The following is a 13,026-nucleotide window of genomic DNA, read 5'->3' as shown; positions in this document are numbered from 1 at the left end:
GTAGGATGATTTCTACTCAACATTTTTTTAATGAGGCCTAGTGTGCATGCATGTTTACATACACGTCTAACTTCTAATGCCGCATGCTGACATAGAACCTCCTAATTGACTGAATTTTTACTTAGTTGTGGCAATGCAGTATGGGATTGCCCTTATCTGCAAAAAATACATCCAGTACTGCCATGGTGAGGTATTTTAGAAGAACTTTTTTTCTTTAATGTACAAAATTTATATAATGAGCGATGACATCATGAATCCATCTTCCAATCCGTGTTTTAGTCTTATCCTGAATCACTATGGTACGTCTATAAATGTTTAAGTAGCCCAGTACTGCGTGACTCATCATATACATTAACAGAGAGAAGTAGCTCCGGCTACAATGTTCTTCCACAAGACGCATGCAATTTTGTTTATTAAGAGCTAGAGCGCCAAGAGTTACACAGTGTACCTTTAATATACTACTGTTTGGAACAGCCTTTCCATTGAGATGCTGTCTATGCAGACATCTCTCTGTTTCAACTCTCAAGTTTTGGAAGAGAGCTTTAGTCTCACCCTCAGTAGTCTGAAGCCAGTGTAGTAAGTGAGAGCATTTAAACTCCTGTCATCCGCACAAGAGCGTGCTGTCACAGCACGAGAGCAAGATAGAGAACTTGAACGCAAGAACCCTGGAAAAGAAACCATAAATCTGTATAAAACTATTCATATTATTTAGCAAAAACCAGGTCTAGTTAACACATTTTTGCCCATACTTGCAGGATTGTGGTTGATGCAGGCAGATGACGCCGGACCTGGTGATGGCTGTTTAAGTATTCTCACTATAGATGTACGGTCATAATAGGTCAGAATGACATCATCAACCTGTGACAAAGTCCAGCAGTGCTACTGTTAAATGCTTTTCATATGTATTGCCTATGTAACATAACAGTAGTGCAATCCATGTACTTCCTTTTGTAATTGTATAAAATGAAGCATAAAAGCAAAGGTAATCTTATAGAGTGTTTAAAGCTAGCTTGTATATTTGCCAGCAAGCCAGCCCCTGGTTATGACATAGTGTTTAAGTACAAGCTACAAGACGCTAATAAAAAGCTATATGCAACTTGTGATCACAGTTTACCTTGTAAAACTTGTTTTTTGGACTGTTGAAGGCTGTAAGCTCTCTCAGTAAGAGTGGATAGAGGGACTTGGACTGATAACGAGCAGAGGAAGTCTGAACAGCAGACTGTTTTTCTAAGCACAGAGAGAAGAAAATAAAGCACAAGCAAAGATTTTTGAAACAACAGGCATGTGTGGAAATGTGTTTACTGCTTACTGCAATTTTTTTAATATAATTGAAATAAATAAAGAAATATTAGTAAATATTGTGTAAAACGGTTTACTGTATGCAATGATTAACATTCCAAATATTTCAATGCGATTTTGTTTTTCTAAATGAAACAAATGAGAACAATGAAACAAGAAAATGAATTAATGAGAACAAAAATGCATTGTGGGATACAGTACTCTGTATGCTCTATTGTATACTGCACATTTTGGTAAATGTAGTAGGAGGGCAATTCACATATTTTGCACGGTATACATACTAAAGACCCTGATATACATATATATACAGATAATATATATATATATATATATATATATATATATATATATATATATATATATATATATATATATATATATATATATATATATATATATATATTGTACTGAGTACTAACATACTAAGACAGTGAGATTTAAAGACCAAATCCAGTATACAGATGATGATGAACATGATGCATACTAAATACAGTTAAACAGAAGCGGCCAGATTACGAACACAACAGTCTAAATTATACGTTATACATTTCCCCATAGAAAACCATTATAAAGAAAATGCATTAAGTTATGTTAAGCACTTTAGAAGGTGAAGTGAGAAGTTTGATCAAAGAAATGAGGTTTGAATAGAACAGTTTGAATAGAGAGTCGTCAGTGATTACAATGAAGACAAAAGAATAAGATAACTAGCCATAAATAGACCAGAGAGGTGTGAAAGTGTTCTGGGGAGACTGAAACTGAATGGGCAGTATATTATATATAAGATATTTCATACAAATATATTTCTAATAACTTGACAAAACTCTGAAGCTTATTATAGCTATTTTTGATTATGAAAATAATTATAATTTTGAATTTACAGTAAACTGCCAAGTGTCTTTCAAATGACGCCATACTTATGATTTTAGTGCAAAGGAATCATTAACTGTAACGGTTTTAGTCTGATTATGCCATTTCTTAGGATTTTTTCAAAAGCGGGGGTGCAGGCTAACAGGTTAAGACAGGGACATTGGAGGACCAAATTCAGTATACATCTTATTTATAAAACATACTATGTACAAGAAAGTAGTTGAACAATGCATATGAACGCATGACACAAAGTTTCACGTTAAAGGGTTAGTTCACCGAAAAATGAAAATTCTGTCATTAATTACTCACCCTCATGTCGTTCCAAACCCGTAAGACCTTTTTTCATCTTCTCTGACCCCTCCATAGACAGCAACGTAATTTAATAACGTAAATTAATTCTCCTAAGCAGTTTATGCAACAGTGCAGCGCTTTCGAGTTGTACGGCAGCCGATGCTGTTCATGTGAGCAACACAATGCATGCATGTGAGGATGACGCAGGAGCTGCACTGTATTTACAACGTAAACTGCATAAAAGACTGGCACAGACATGTTGAAATTGTTGAATAAAGTCTTTTTTTTTGTGCACAAAAAGTATTCTCGTCGCTTCATAAAATTAACATGGACTATTTTAATGATGTTTTTACTACCTTTCTGGGCCTTGAAAGTGTTAATTAAATACTATAGCTGTCTATGGAGGGGTCAGAGAGCTTAATTTGTGTTCTGAATATGAACAAAGGTCTTACGGGTTTGGAATGACATGAGGGTGAGTAATTAATGACAGAATTTTCATTTTTGGGTGAACTAACCCATTTTCCCATAGAAAGCAATCATAAAGAAAACTTTTAACGTGCCATTTATCACGTTCATATTATGGGCTCATCTGTTTGCCTGCATGTAGTATGCATCATCAGTAAGGTCATTCATTGTACATTAAGGCACACCAAGCTTTTTTTCACATTAAATGCTTTAGAACACGGTTCCTCAAATCTTACCCTGGAGGTCCAATGCTAGCTCCAACCCTAATCAAACTCACCTACCTGTAGTTTTCTAATGAACCTGAAGACATTGATTAGCATGTTCAGGTGTGTTTGATTAGGGTTGGAGCTAAACTCTGCAGCGCATTGGACCTCCAGGGTAAGATTTGAGGAACCCTGCTTTAGAATGTCCCACTGTTTTTAGTGATTCAAATACAGCTACTGGTACTGTATATGGATCGCAAGTGCCCAAATCTAGCAGTTTATTCACATATCTTTTTCTTTTTTTGAGAGGTGATCTAAATCAGATGAAAAATTGACATGCCAGTGCTGCAGATTTGTCATGTAAGTGAAAACTGATGTGGATATGTTAGTACAAATTGTGCTTTCAATTAAAATTACAACTCTTTGGGAGGGTTGCACCTATAAGGATCGACCGTCACACTCTGCTGGCTTAATGTGCTTTAATTTTAATTTGTAATAAACACGTCTGAGTCCTGATGACACACCCACACAAAGAACGTCTATCTTTGTTCAATCAGCCACATATTTTAATTTTAGGTGCACTTTATTTTATTTAAACCTCCTCACCTGTAAATTTAAAGTTAATCTCTAATTGAGATTTAAATCTGAGTTAAAAGTTATGGAGCAACAGGATTAAAGTTAATCTATCTTAAATATAAATTAAATCCAGGATAAAAATTATAGTTTAAATGTAAAGTTTTAAAGTTTGATGCAACATAATTATTAGATAAACCTTGATTTAATCTTGATTTAAGATTAACCCTTATTGGTGCAACCCACCCTTTGTAACCAATGGTAGTTTGAAGTTTCACGGAAAGTTTGCTTTGGCAAGCTGTTTCGACCCACTGAAACAAACTTCGCTTTGACCTGATTTTGTTTGAAATTACCTCAACAGTTCATTTTTCAATTTAGCTTGAAGTATATCAGGGCCTTAAGAGAATTTTGCAAGAGTAAGGGACTGGAGTACAATGAAGTGAAAATACTTTATGGTGATTTACCCTCTTCTCTCTGAACACAAAATAGGCTTTCAGTGAGAGTAACCAGTGCTGGATCAATTTGTGTTCTGAACATCAGCCAGCTCTCAAGACAGACACCAGACCTTTATGTGACAAAGAGAGCTGCGTTTTAAAGCACATTCAAAGGTTAGAGAACACATATAATGACAGACAGTAGCTGTTACCCCGCATCCTGGCCACAGCTGTTAAACACAGAGCTAAGGTTCAGGACACCACAGTCCATGACATCACAACAGCATCCAATATCACAGAAGTCAGGTGTGACATCACACAGGCAGCCTGCAGGAGCGAGACAACACACATTGAATTTACCAGTGTGATGAGGGTGGAATAGCTCAATAGTTATTTATGTATACAGTATATCCATACTTTTAAAGATACTTATGTACTTTTAACTTGTAACATTTACAAAGTATATTTAAAAGTAGGGGGAGAACAGGTATTGTTGTAACAATTTTTGCTTCAGCATCACTGAATTTGAGCTAGAGTGCTCATACTTTTACACAAATTCCCAACATTTGTTTACTACAAAAGGCACCCATTCAAACCAGCAAGAATATTACAGCCCTAATGCATTAAAATACCAACTTTAAAAAAACCTCTCTTATTTTACTTGAGCAAATTTATAGCACATGGCATAAACGAAAATGTATATCTATTTGACCTGGCTAAGGGGACCCTATACAAAGATCCTGAAGGGAGAGTCTGAAATGAATCATGAGGGGTGAGATGTGTCAGATATAATATGATTCGCTTTCTTAAATCACCTGCATATTTAATAAATCTGACAACCCAGGCAATTTCACATACAGTACTTTGCTACAGTTATTTACAACTTTTGCCAGTGCATTTTTTTTTTTTACTTTCAAAGAGGCAAACCAACAAATTAATGAAAACGTTAAAATCGATTCAATATATAGCTTGTAAAACACAGTTACGATAGGCTTCCATCCTGAAGTGAATGGTAAAAGTCTGCATTCCTCATGCTACAATCCTGCTATTCAAATCTAGTATAAAACTTATTAAATTCCACCACAAGAACACTATCTGACTTATAACTGCCCACTTCCACTCTTTTTTTTACGCCCATTATTTAGACTTGACATTAATTTTAGGCTGTCCCATACTGAACCCATACAATTTGCTCTTAATTTAGACTCTTAAACTTAAGTTGCTTACTCACCCATGGCTTACTGTTTTAAAGGGTTAGTTCACCCAAAAATTTAAATTCTGTCATTAATTACTTACCCTTATGTCGTTCGACACCCGTAAGACCTCCGTTCATCTTCGGAACACAAATGAAGATATTTTAGTTGAAATCTGATGGCTCTGAAAGGCCTCCATTGGCACAATGCACGGTACACTCTCAAGACCCTTAAAAGGTACTAAAGACGTCATTACAAAGTCCATCTCACTACAGTGGTTCTACAATAACTTTATGGAGTGACGAGAATAGTTTTTGTGCGCAAAAAAACCCTAAATAACGACTTATATAGTGATGACGATTTCAAAGCACGGCATCATGAAGCTTCGATGCGTTATGAATCAGTGAGTCGAATCATGATTCGGATCGCGTGTCAAACCGCCAAACTGCTGAAATCGCGTGACTTTGGCGATCCAAACTGCTGAATCGACTCACTGATTCATAACGCTTCGAAGCTTCATGATGCCGTGTTTTGAAATCGTCATCACTATATAAGTCGTTATTTAGGGTTTTTTTGCACACAAAAACTATTCTCGTCACTCCATAAAGTTATTGTAGAACCAATGTAGTGAGATGGACTTTGTAACGACATCTTTAGTACCTTTTAAGGGTCTTGAGAGTGTACCGTGCATTGTGCCAATGGAGGCCTTTCAGAGCCATCAGATTTCAACTAAAATATCTTAATTTGTGTTCCGAAGATGAACGGAGGTCTGACGGGTGTCGAACGACATGAGGGTAAGTAATTAATGACAGAGTTTTCATTTTTGGGTGAACTAACCCTTTAATATCAGCAAGTGAATCCATGAACACATTCCACAATTCATTCCAAAATTGTTTGAACTTTACACCACTTTAGTTCAGTACTATAGCATGGTATAAGATTAACATAATTATGATCTGACAAACATATTTCAAAGCTAGCTTGCTATTGCTAGCCTCTGTAACCTTGAAATTCATTGTTTAATTGTTTAATTCATTATATTGGGTTTAGTTAAATTCATGTTGTGTTAAAAAGAGAAGAGGAAGAATAAGAAATTGTGAAGTGGATGTGAAGACACTAATAATCTATTTAGAATGTTTTCATGTATTTGCAGGTGTCTTATGCAGAGTTATATACAGTATATGTTAGTTAGAAAGTTGTGTGCCTCGGCCCCTTTAAGGGGGCGGGTCCGAAAGAGAAGTGCTCGGAAAGAGAGAACGTCTCCGGCTACTGTCGTAACCTCGGTTCCCTGAGAGACGGGAACGAGACATGGCGTCAGAAGCTAACGCTTGGGGACTCCCTTCCTTCCTACATTACTGAAATCTTATTGCACAACGCCAGTGAAGTTGCAACTCTCACTGGCCAATGCCAGACAAGATGGCGAAAGGGGGCGGAGCCCAACCGCTATATAATGTACCGTCTTGGCGGCATTTGCTCAGAATCTTCCGACTGACAAGAGTACAGCAGATCTGAGCTGTGAGCTCGGTGGCTTACGCCATGTCTCGTTCCCGTCTCTCAGGGAACCGAGGTTACGACAGTAACCGGAGACGTTCCCTTTCGAGAACGTTCTCTCGACATGGCGTCAGAATCTGACGCGTGGGGACTGTATAGAACAACGCCGTGGGAACAGCGAAGAGAAGCCTGGCAAAAGCGGAGCTATGAACAGTATAACAACATAGAACGAACCCCAACCGAGCATATGACTGATATATGTGGTTATGACATATTACCTGTTTCCTTATGTGAGAGTAATATAATAGGGAATGACTTATGTGAGCGGCTATGCCGGGCACAATAACGCCATACACTTGGCGAGTGGCCGCCGCGAGCGCTATCATGGCATATGTGAGGAGTGCTTAAACTCGTGTGTATAACAGGACAGAGGCGGGCTACCAGCTCGTACCTTGTTGATATAACACCACAGCGCGTGGCCCCCATAGTCTGAATGCGGCGTAGGCTCCGCCCCCCGAATTCCAACTATACGACCTGGTCGAAACCACCCGCCTGTCTAGCGGTAGAAGCCGAAGGCAGAGTATGGCTCAGACCTACCGCCAGGACTTGAGAGGCTACTGAGCACACGTCCAAATTGTAGAATCTCGCGAAGGTATTCTGCGAAGACCACCCAGTCGCCATACAAATGTCCTTGATTGGGACGCAAAGGCTTATTGCCTTGCCCATGAAGAGGCAATTGCCCTCATTGAATGTGCTCTAATGCCAATAGCTCTGCTCAGATCTGCTTCAGTGTTGTCATTTTGAACATGCATTTGTATAGCGGCGTGTTGATGGGTCTCAGGTCCAAAATCGGGTGGAGGCCACAACCTTTCTTTGGAGCCACAAAGTAACGGCTGTAAAATCCGCTCTCTCTCTCGCCAGGCGGAACCACTTCTATCGCGCGCTTCACGAGGAGATTGAGAACCTCTTGTCTCAGCACTGGTTTGTTGTGCGCCGACACTATTGATGTGACCACGCCATTGAACCGGGGTGGTCTGCGCCGAAACTGAAGTGTGTATCCGTACTCTATTGTGTTCCGTAACCAATCTGATTGTACCGCCATGCGTTCGCGAAATGGCACAGGGGGCGAATAACCTCGCCCTCTGCATTCCGAGTGACATTGCTGCATATCGAGGCCGCGTTCGGAAAATTCCCGGGACGAATGGTCGCGTTGTCTGGCTGCGAGGGTCGTGCATTGCCGCTTACAGGCAAGCGCGAGCCTTCCGGTGAAAGTGTTTTCATAGGCGCAGACGCGTGTAAGCGAAGGGCGTCGCGAGTGAACCGCTGCCGCAGAGGTATCACGTTCAAAACTAGGGCGGGAGCACCGCCCGTTACACGGGGGGCCTGCGAGCCCAACTCTATCAGCCACCTCTCGTCTGAACCTAGATTGCGAGACACAGCTGTTGGTGGAGGAGGAGAAAAAAGCTCTTTTTTTGAAGTTGTAACAGTTTTTATTGCATTGCAAACAGAAACAACAGAAACATTCTTGTGGTCGCCTGTAACCGCCAAGGGGACCTCGTGGGAACATTTCAAACGCTTTGCGGCGGGCTCGCCGTCCAGCATTCTCCTCCTCTGGGCCATCCCGTCAGGAACGAGGCTTCTGCTCCGATGGCGGAGCACCTCCGGAACGGCCACCCCTCCTGAAGTTGTGCCTTGACTTCAGAGGTCTCTGCCAGGGGGTCTTGGTACTTGGTACGGGCAGAAGGTTCCGGGTCCGGCGCAGATTAAGTGGAAGTAGAGGGGGCCCGCTTCGGTGACCGGTTGGATGCAGATGACGATCTGCTGCGAGCTGGGGGCTGCCCTGCAGCTTGACGCGGGAGAAAGTGACTCATCACTCTGGAACGCTTCTGCGCCTCGGAGAAGCGTTCCGCTATTGCCTCTACTGCATCCCCAAAGAGGCTGGTGGTAGATATTTGCGCATTGAGCAATGCCTTGCCTGGGCTGTCTTCTTAGTGGCTTTCAGCGCGAAATCCGTCGGCGCGCGTAGATCTTTGAACGCGTCAGACTCCGCCTGCCCCTCATCCAGTGATTTCAGGAGCTGAGCTTGAAAGACTTGGAGCACCGCCATGGTGTGGAGTGCAGAGATTGCCTCGCCAGAGGCGGCATAAGCCTTATCTGCGATGTGCGCTGTCAGGCGGCAGGGCTTCGATGGCAGGGAAGCACCCGCCTTCAGCGAGGCTGACAGAGGGCAGAGATGAGCTGCAATGGATTCCACGACGGGCGTAATGCGCTTGTATCCACGGGTTTCCGCGCCGTCGACCTTAGAAAAAATGTCCGGCCCGCCAGCGTGGGTGCGAGCCAATTGGGGCGCAGCCCAGGCTTTGGCAGCCTCGTCATGCAAGTCGGGGAAGAAGGGGGCTCGCTTCCTCGGAGCGGCAGCTCGGCGGCCCGAGTGAAGGAACCAGGAATCCAACTTGCTCTTAGTAGGCTCGTCGGGGGAATCCCATTCCAGTCTTGACTGGCATTGGCCAATGAGAGTTGCAACTTCACTGGCGTTGTGCAATTAGATTTCAGTAATGTAGGAAGGAAGGGAGTCCCCAAGCGTCAGCTTCTGACGCCATGTTGAGAGACCGTTCTCGAAAGGGAACGCAGTAGCAAGCACACTAGATAGACAAGTGTTGTACGAAAGTGAGTTTGGCGTCAGTTAATGTTATGCCGATACTTCTGATTAAACAAAGAAATGTGAATCACCACCATTGTAACCCGGGTTTTATTCATGTCATCCACGCCGAAGAGACTGGAGTGCACAAAGCAGAAAATAAGGGTTACAGACTGGTGGCAGCGGTTTCAAGTTCACGAGTTTCTGGAAGATAACGAATTGGACACAACGGCTCGTCGTACAGAGAATGTGGCTTCTGCTAATCGCACTACAAAGGTGCTGCACTTCAAAGTTGATCTTCCACCGTGTTTCCATGGGGGTGGTAGGGACAAAGACAGTTTTTCCTTATGGAAAGCCAGATTAGAGCTCGCTGTTAAAGCTTGTGCTGATGCGCACACACAAGATTTGGCCGCCATTTTGCCTACGCGGTTGAGTGGAGATGCTTTGGCCTACTGGCTCTCCCTGTCTCCAGAGATACAACAGAACTATGAACTGTGTGTTGCTGCATTGAATGATGTTTTTGGAAGGAAACTATTTTTGCTACATTTTCAGACCCTTGTGAATGCCAGACCGCGTATGCCCAAAGAGCCTTTGGAAGTATTTGCCGCTGAAATTACAAGAATGGTTTTGGAAGCTTTTCCAAATTATGGTGAATCCGCCATTGCTATGGAAAGATTCAGACGGTTCATTGCCGGTCTTGACCCTATTCTACAAGCAAAATGTCATGAGCATGGCGCTACTAGCCTAGAGGAAGCGTTAGCCATTGCTGGTAAATGGGAACGGGGACAGGAAGTTCTCAGGCTTGCACCCATTTCCCATCTCGGTCAAAAGACTAGCCTGACACTGAACTCATCTTCAACTTCACCCAGTGTAGAGTCGCTTTCTGCTATGGTGTCCACAAAGACAACTTCAACTGGGGACATTTCTTCTGAAATCATGACTGCAGTAAAGCAACTAACTGCTGATGTTAAGTCTCTCAGGATGGAAGTCAGTCATTTAAAGAAACAGCACGAGCAAAGTTCTCAATATGCTTCCTCCAGACAGAGGCTACTCACCAGAACGTGGTCGAGACAAACATCGCTACTCTCCACTCTCATCTCCGAGGAGATACCCATCATCACCTGTACCATCTCCTCATCGCGATCATCACGCCAGCCCACCTCCACATTATCAAGCTCGTCATGTCAGCCCATCTCCACATTATTGTGATCGTCACTTCAGTGCTTCTCCTCATCGAGATCGTCACATCAGTCCACCTCATCGAGATCGTCACGCCAGCCTGCCTCCACATTATGCTGCTTCACATGCCAGCTCTACTTCTTATCATCGTGACCAACACGTCGGCTCCAATCTACATCGTCGAGATTATGTCAGCCCAAGTGTGGATCATCGAGATCATCGCTTACAACACGCCTCTCATCATCAGGATCGTCGTGCAACGGAATGGCCCTCCAGCAGGTTCTCGGGTGACAGATATGGCCTACGATCGTCTACTGACCATCTACCCTCAGCTGTGGATCATCATGTCAGTTTCGTCGAGGAGGATGTTGAACTTCAAGGAAACGACTGGTAGCAGGTACAATGGGCCAAGTATTTGCTGAGTTTATGAGCGGGCCCAAACAAACTGAACCAGTAACTCCTGTCATTCCCACACCTTATGTTTTTGCTATCATTGAGAATGCTGCTGTACAAGCATTTGTGACCCGTCACGGGAACCAGGGACACAAGTCGGCAGCACAACTTTCAAGCAAAATGAGAAAGAAGTTTTTTTTTTTTTTCAAATGGGTGATTTTCGCTTTTTTGCAGAATCTGTTAGTTGAGATCACAAAGAAGCCTCTCCGAGTTTGAGATAGCAGTATTGGTATATTTAAAAGCGTACATTTTAAGGTTGAAATCGACTTGTTTTTTGGAGATTGTAGCATGCAGTAGGGGCGTGTCATTGTCTGTGTGTGGAAAAGCCGGCTTTTGTTTCTTTTGTTATTGCCCCCGCCCTCCCCGGGAAGCGTGGCTACTTATTATGCAGCTCTGGCTGGCTCTATCTGATATCAAAATTCAATGGAGATGGACGCCGCGAAGATTATCACAGACATACTGATCGCAGTAACATTTGATGGGGATAAAGACAGAGAAATGGGGAAAATCCGTAACTTTGACTGTAAATGCTACACGAGGAGAAAAGAGAACTCTCTGCAAGGGAGACAGTCATCCACAAAGAAAACCCTGACAAAGAGAAAGTGTACCCGAACGACTTATTTAATTGGAGGCAACGAGATCTGCAAGAATACTTTTCTGTTTCTTATGGGGTGAGTTTCCATAAACATCAAAGTTTGTCGTTTTGTGTTCATTCTAAGAATCTCATGTTTAGACCTTCCCATACCTAACGTTACCTATTGTTATAGCTCAGGACTGTCGTTTTAATTGTAGCCGTTAATCGTTAGTATCATTATCACTTCCCAAAAAAACATTACTATAATGAGCTTTTAGATGGTAATGTTAGCATCTGCTTTTAATTTGAATAATGCTTGAATTGACTGGTGTGAATGGCTTAGGCCACGTAAACCTGCCTGTTAGCATTCTTGAATTGAATGTGATGCTAATTTTAGCCAGTGGTGGAGGAAGTACTACTAAATATTCTTACCAAGGATTTACTAACGTAATAGTAAATGTATCACATTAAATTCCTACTTAAGTAAAAGTATAAAGTATCCGTAGCCGTAAAATGTGCGTTATAAGTCAAAAGTAAAAAAGTATTTATGAAGAGTTTAATGTACAGGATTTTTTTAATCCTTTGACTCAAACCAGGTCTATTCACTAACTGAGGTCTAAACCAAGACTAAACCAGGAAGTACAGGTACAGACTCTAAAATGTAGTGAAAATAAAATGTATTCATCATAAAATTTACTTCAGTAAAGTAACAGTACCTATAATTTGTACAATACATTCTGATATAGGTGACAAGATGCCTGTTAACAAGACCATTATGTTAAACGTTTTTTCATCAGCCACTTTTTTTCAGCATTGGCAAAGACACCCTGGCTGACATAGTGAAACACTATGAGGAGAATGGGGCAAGACCACGTTTGAGGAAGAAGCACTCACTGCCACGTCCACCAGCTAGGTTCATCAGCCCTGAGGATATCAACAGAGTTGTGGACTTCATAAAAAACTATGCAGAAGACAATGCCATCATGCTGCCTGGCCGACAGCCTGGGCATAAGGATTGGCATGTGAAGTTGCTGCCAACCCATGTGTCCAAGGCCTTAGTGTGGCGTCTTTACATGAAGACTGCTAAGGAGCTTGGTATGTGTAAACATTCATTTAGAGTTGAGTGCTTATAATGTGAAATAATGCGAAGCACTATTAGCAATTACAATACAATTAACCATAAGCAATATCTGTTTTTCAGGTGAGCGTGCAATTTGTAAAACCAGCTTCAAAGCACTGTGGAACCAACTTCTCCCACACATCAAAAGTTGCCGGCCGCGCACAGATCTCTACTGGCAGTGCCAAAGCAAGAACGAGCAGCTGATACGAAGTGCAAACCTCCCAGATGATAGAAAGTCTGCAGCAG

At 42.1% G+C, this 13,026-nt stretch overlaps 1 protein-coding gene across 3 annotated transcripts in view; it reads right to left on the bottom strand.

The window, feature by feature from the left end:
- Nucleotides 1-13,026, bottom strand: part of LOC307143960 (tectonic-3-like) — a 50,449-nt gene that overhangs the window by 11,238 nt on the left and 26,185 nt on the right. For 2 of the 3 annotated variants that reach the window (XM_079845852.1, XM_079845853.1), the window contains exons 3-7: nucleotides 4,345-4,459; nucleotides 4,163-4,263; nucleotides 1,115-1,227; nucleotides 750-858; nucleotides 553-665 (exon numbers count right to left, since the gene is read on the bottom strand). In XM_079845852.1, coding sequence (XP_079701978.1) covers nucleotides 553-665; nucleotides 750-858; nucleotides 1,115-1,227; nucleotides 4,163-4,263; nucleotides 4,345-4,459 — 551 coding nt within the window. The remainder of the gene's footprint in view (nucleotides 1-552; nucleotides 666-749; nucleotides 859-1,114; nucleotides 1,228-4,162; nucleotides 4,264-4,344; nucleotides 4,460-13,026) is intronic. The other variant, XM_079845854.1, reaches the window with a different exon arrangement.

This window comes from Gobio gobio (assembly GCF_949357685.1).
Source record: "Gobio gobio genome assembly, chromosome: 20".
NCBI lineage: Eukaryota > Metazoa > Chordata > Actinopteri > Cypriniformes > Gobionidae > Gobio > Gobio gobio.
Note: the sequence above shows the minus strand (reverse complement) of the source record. Positions and strands in the feature narration are given on the sequence as shown.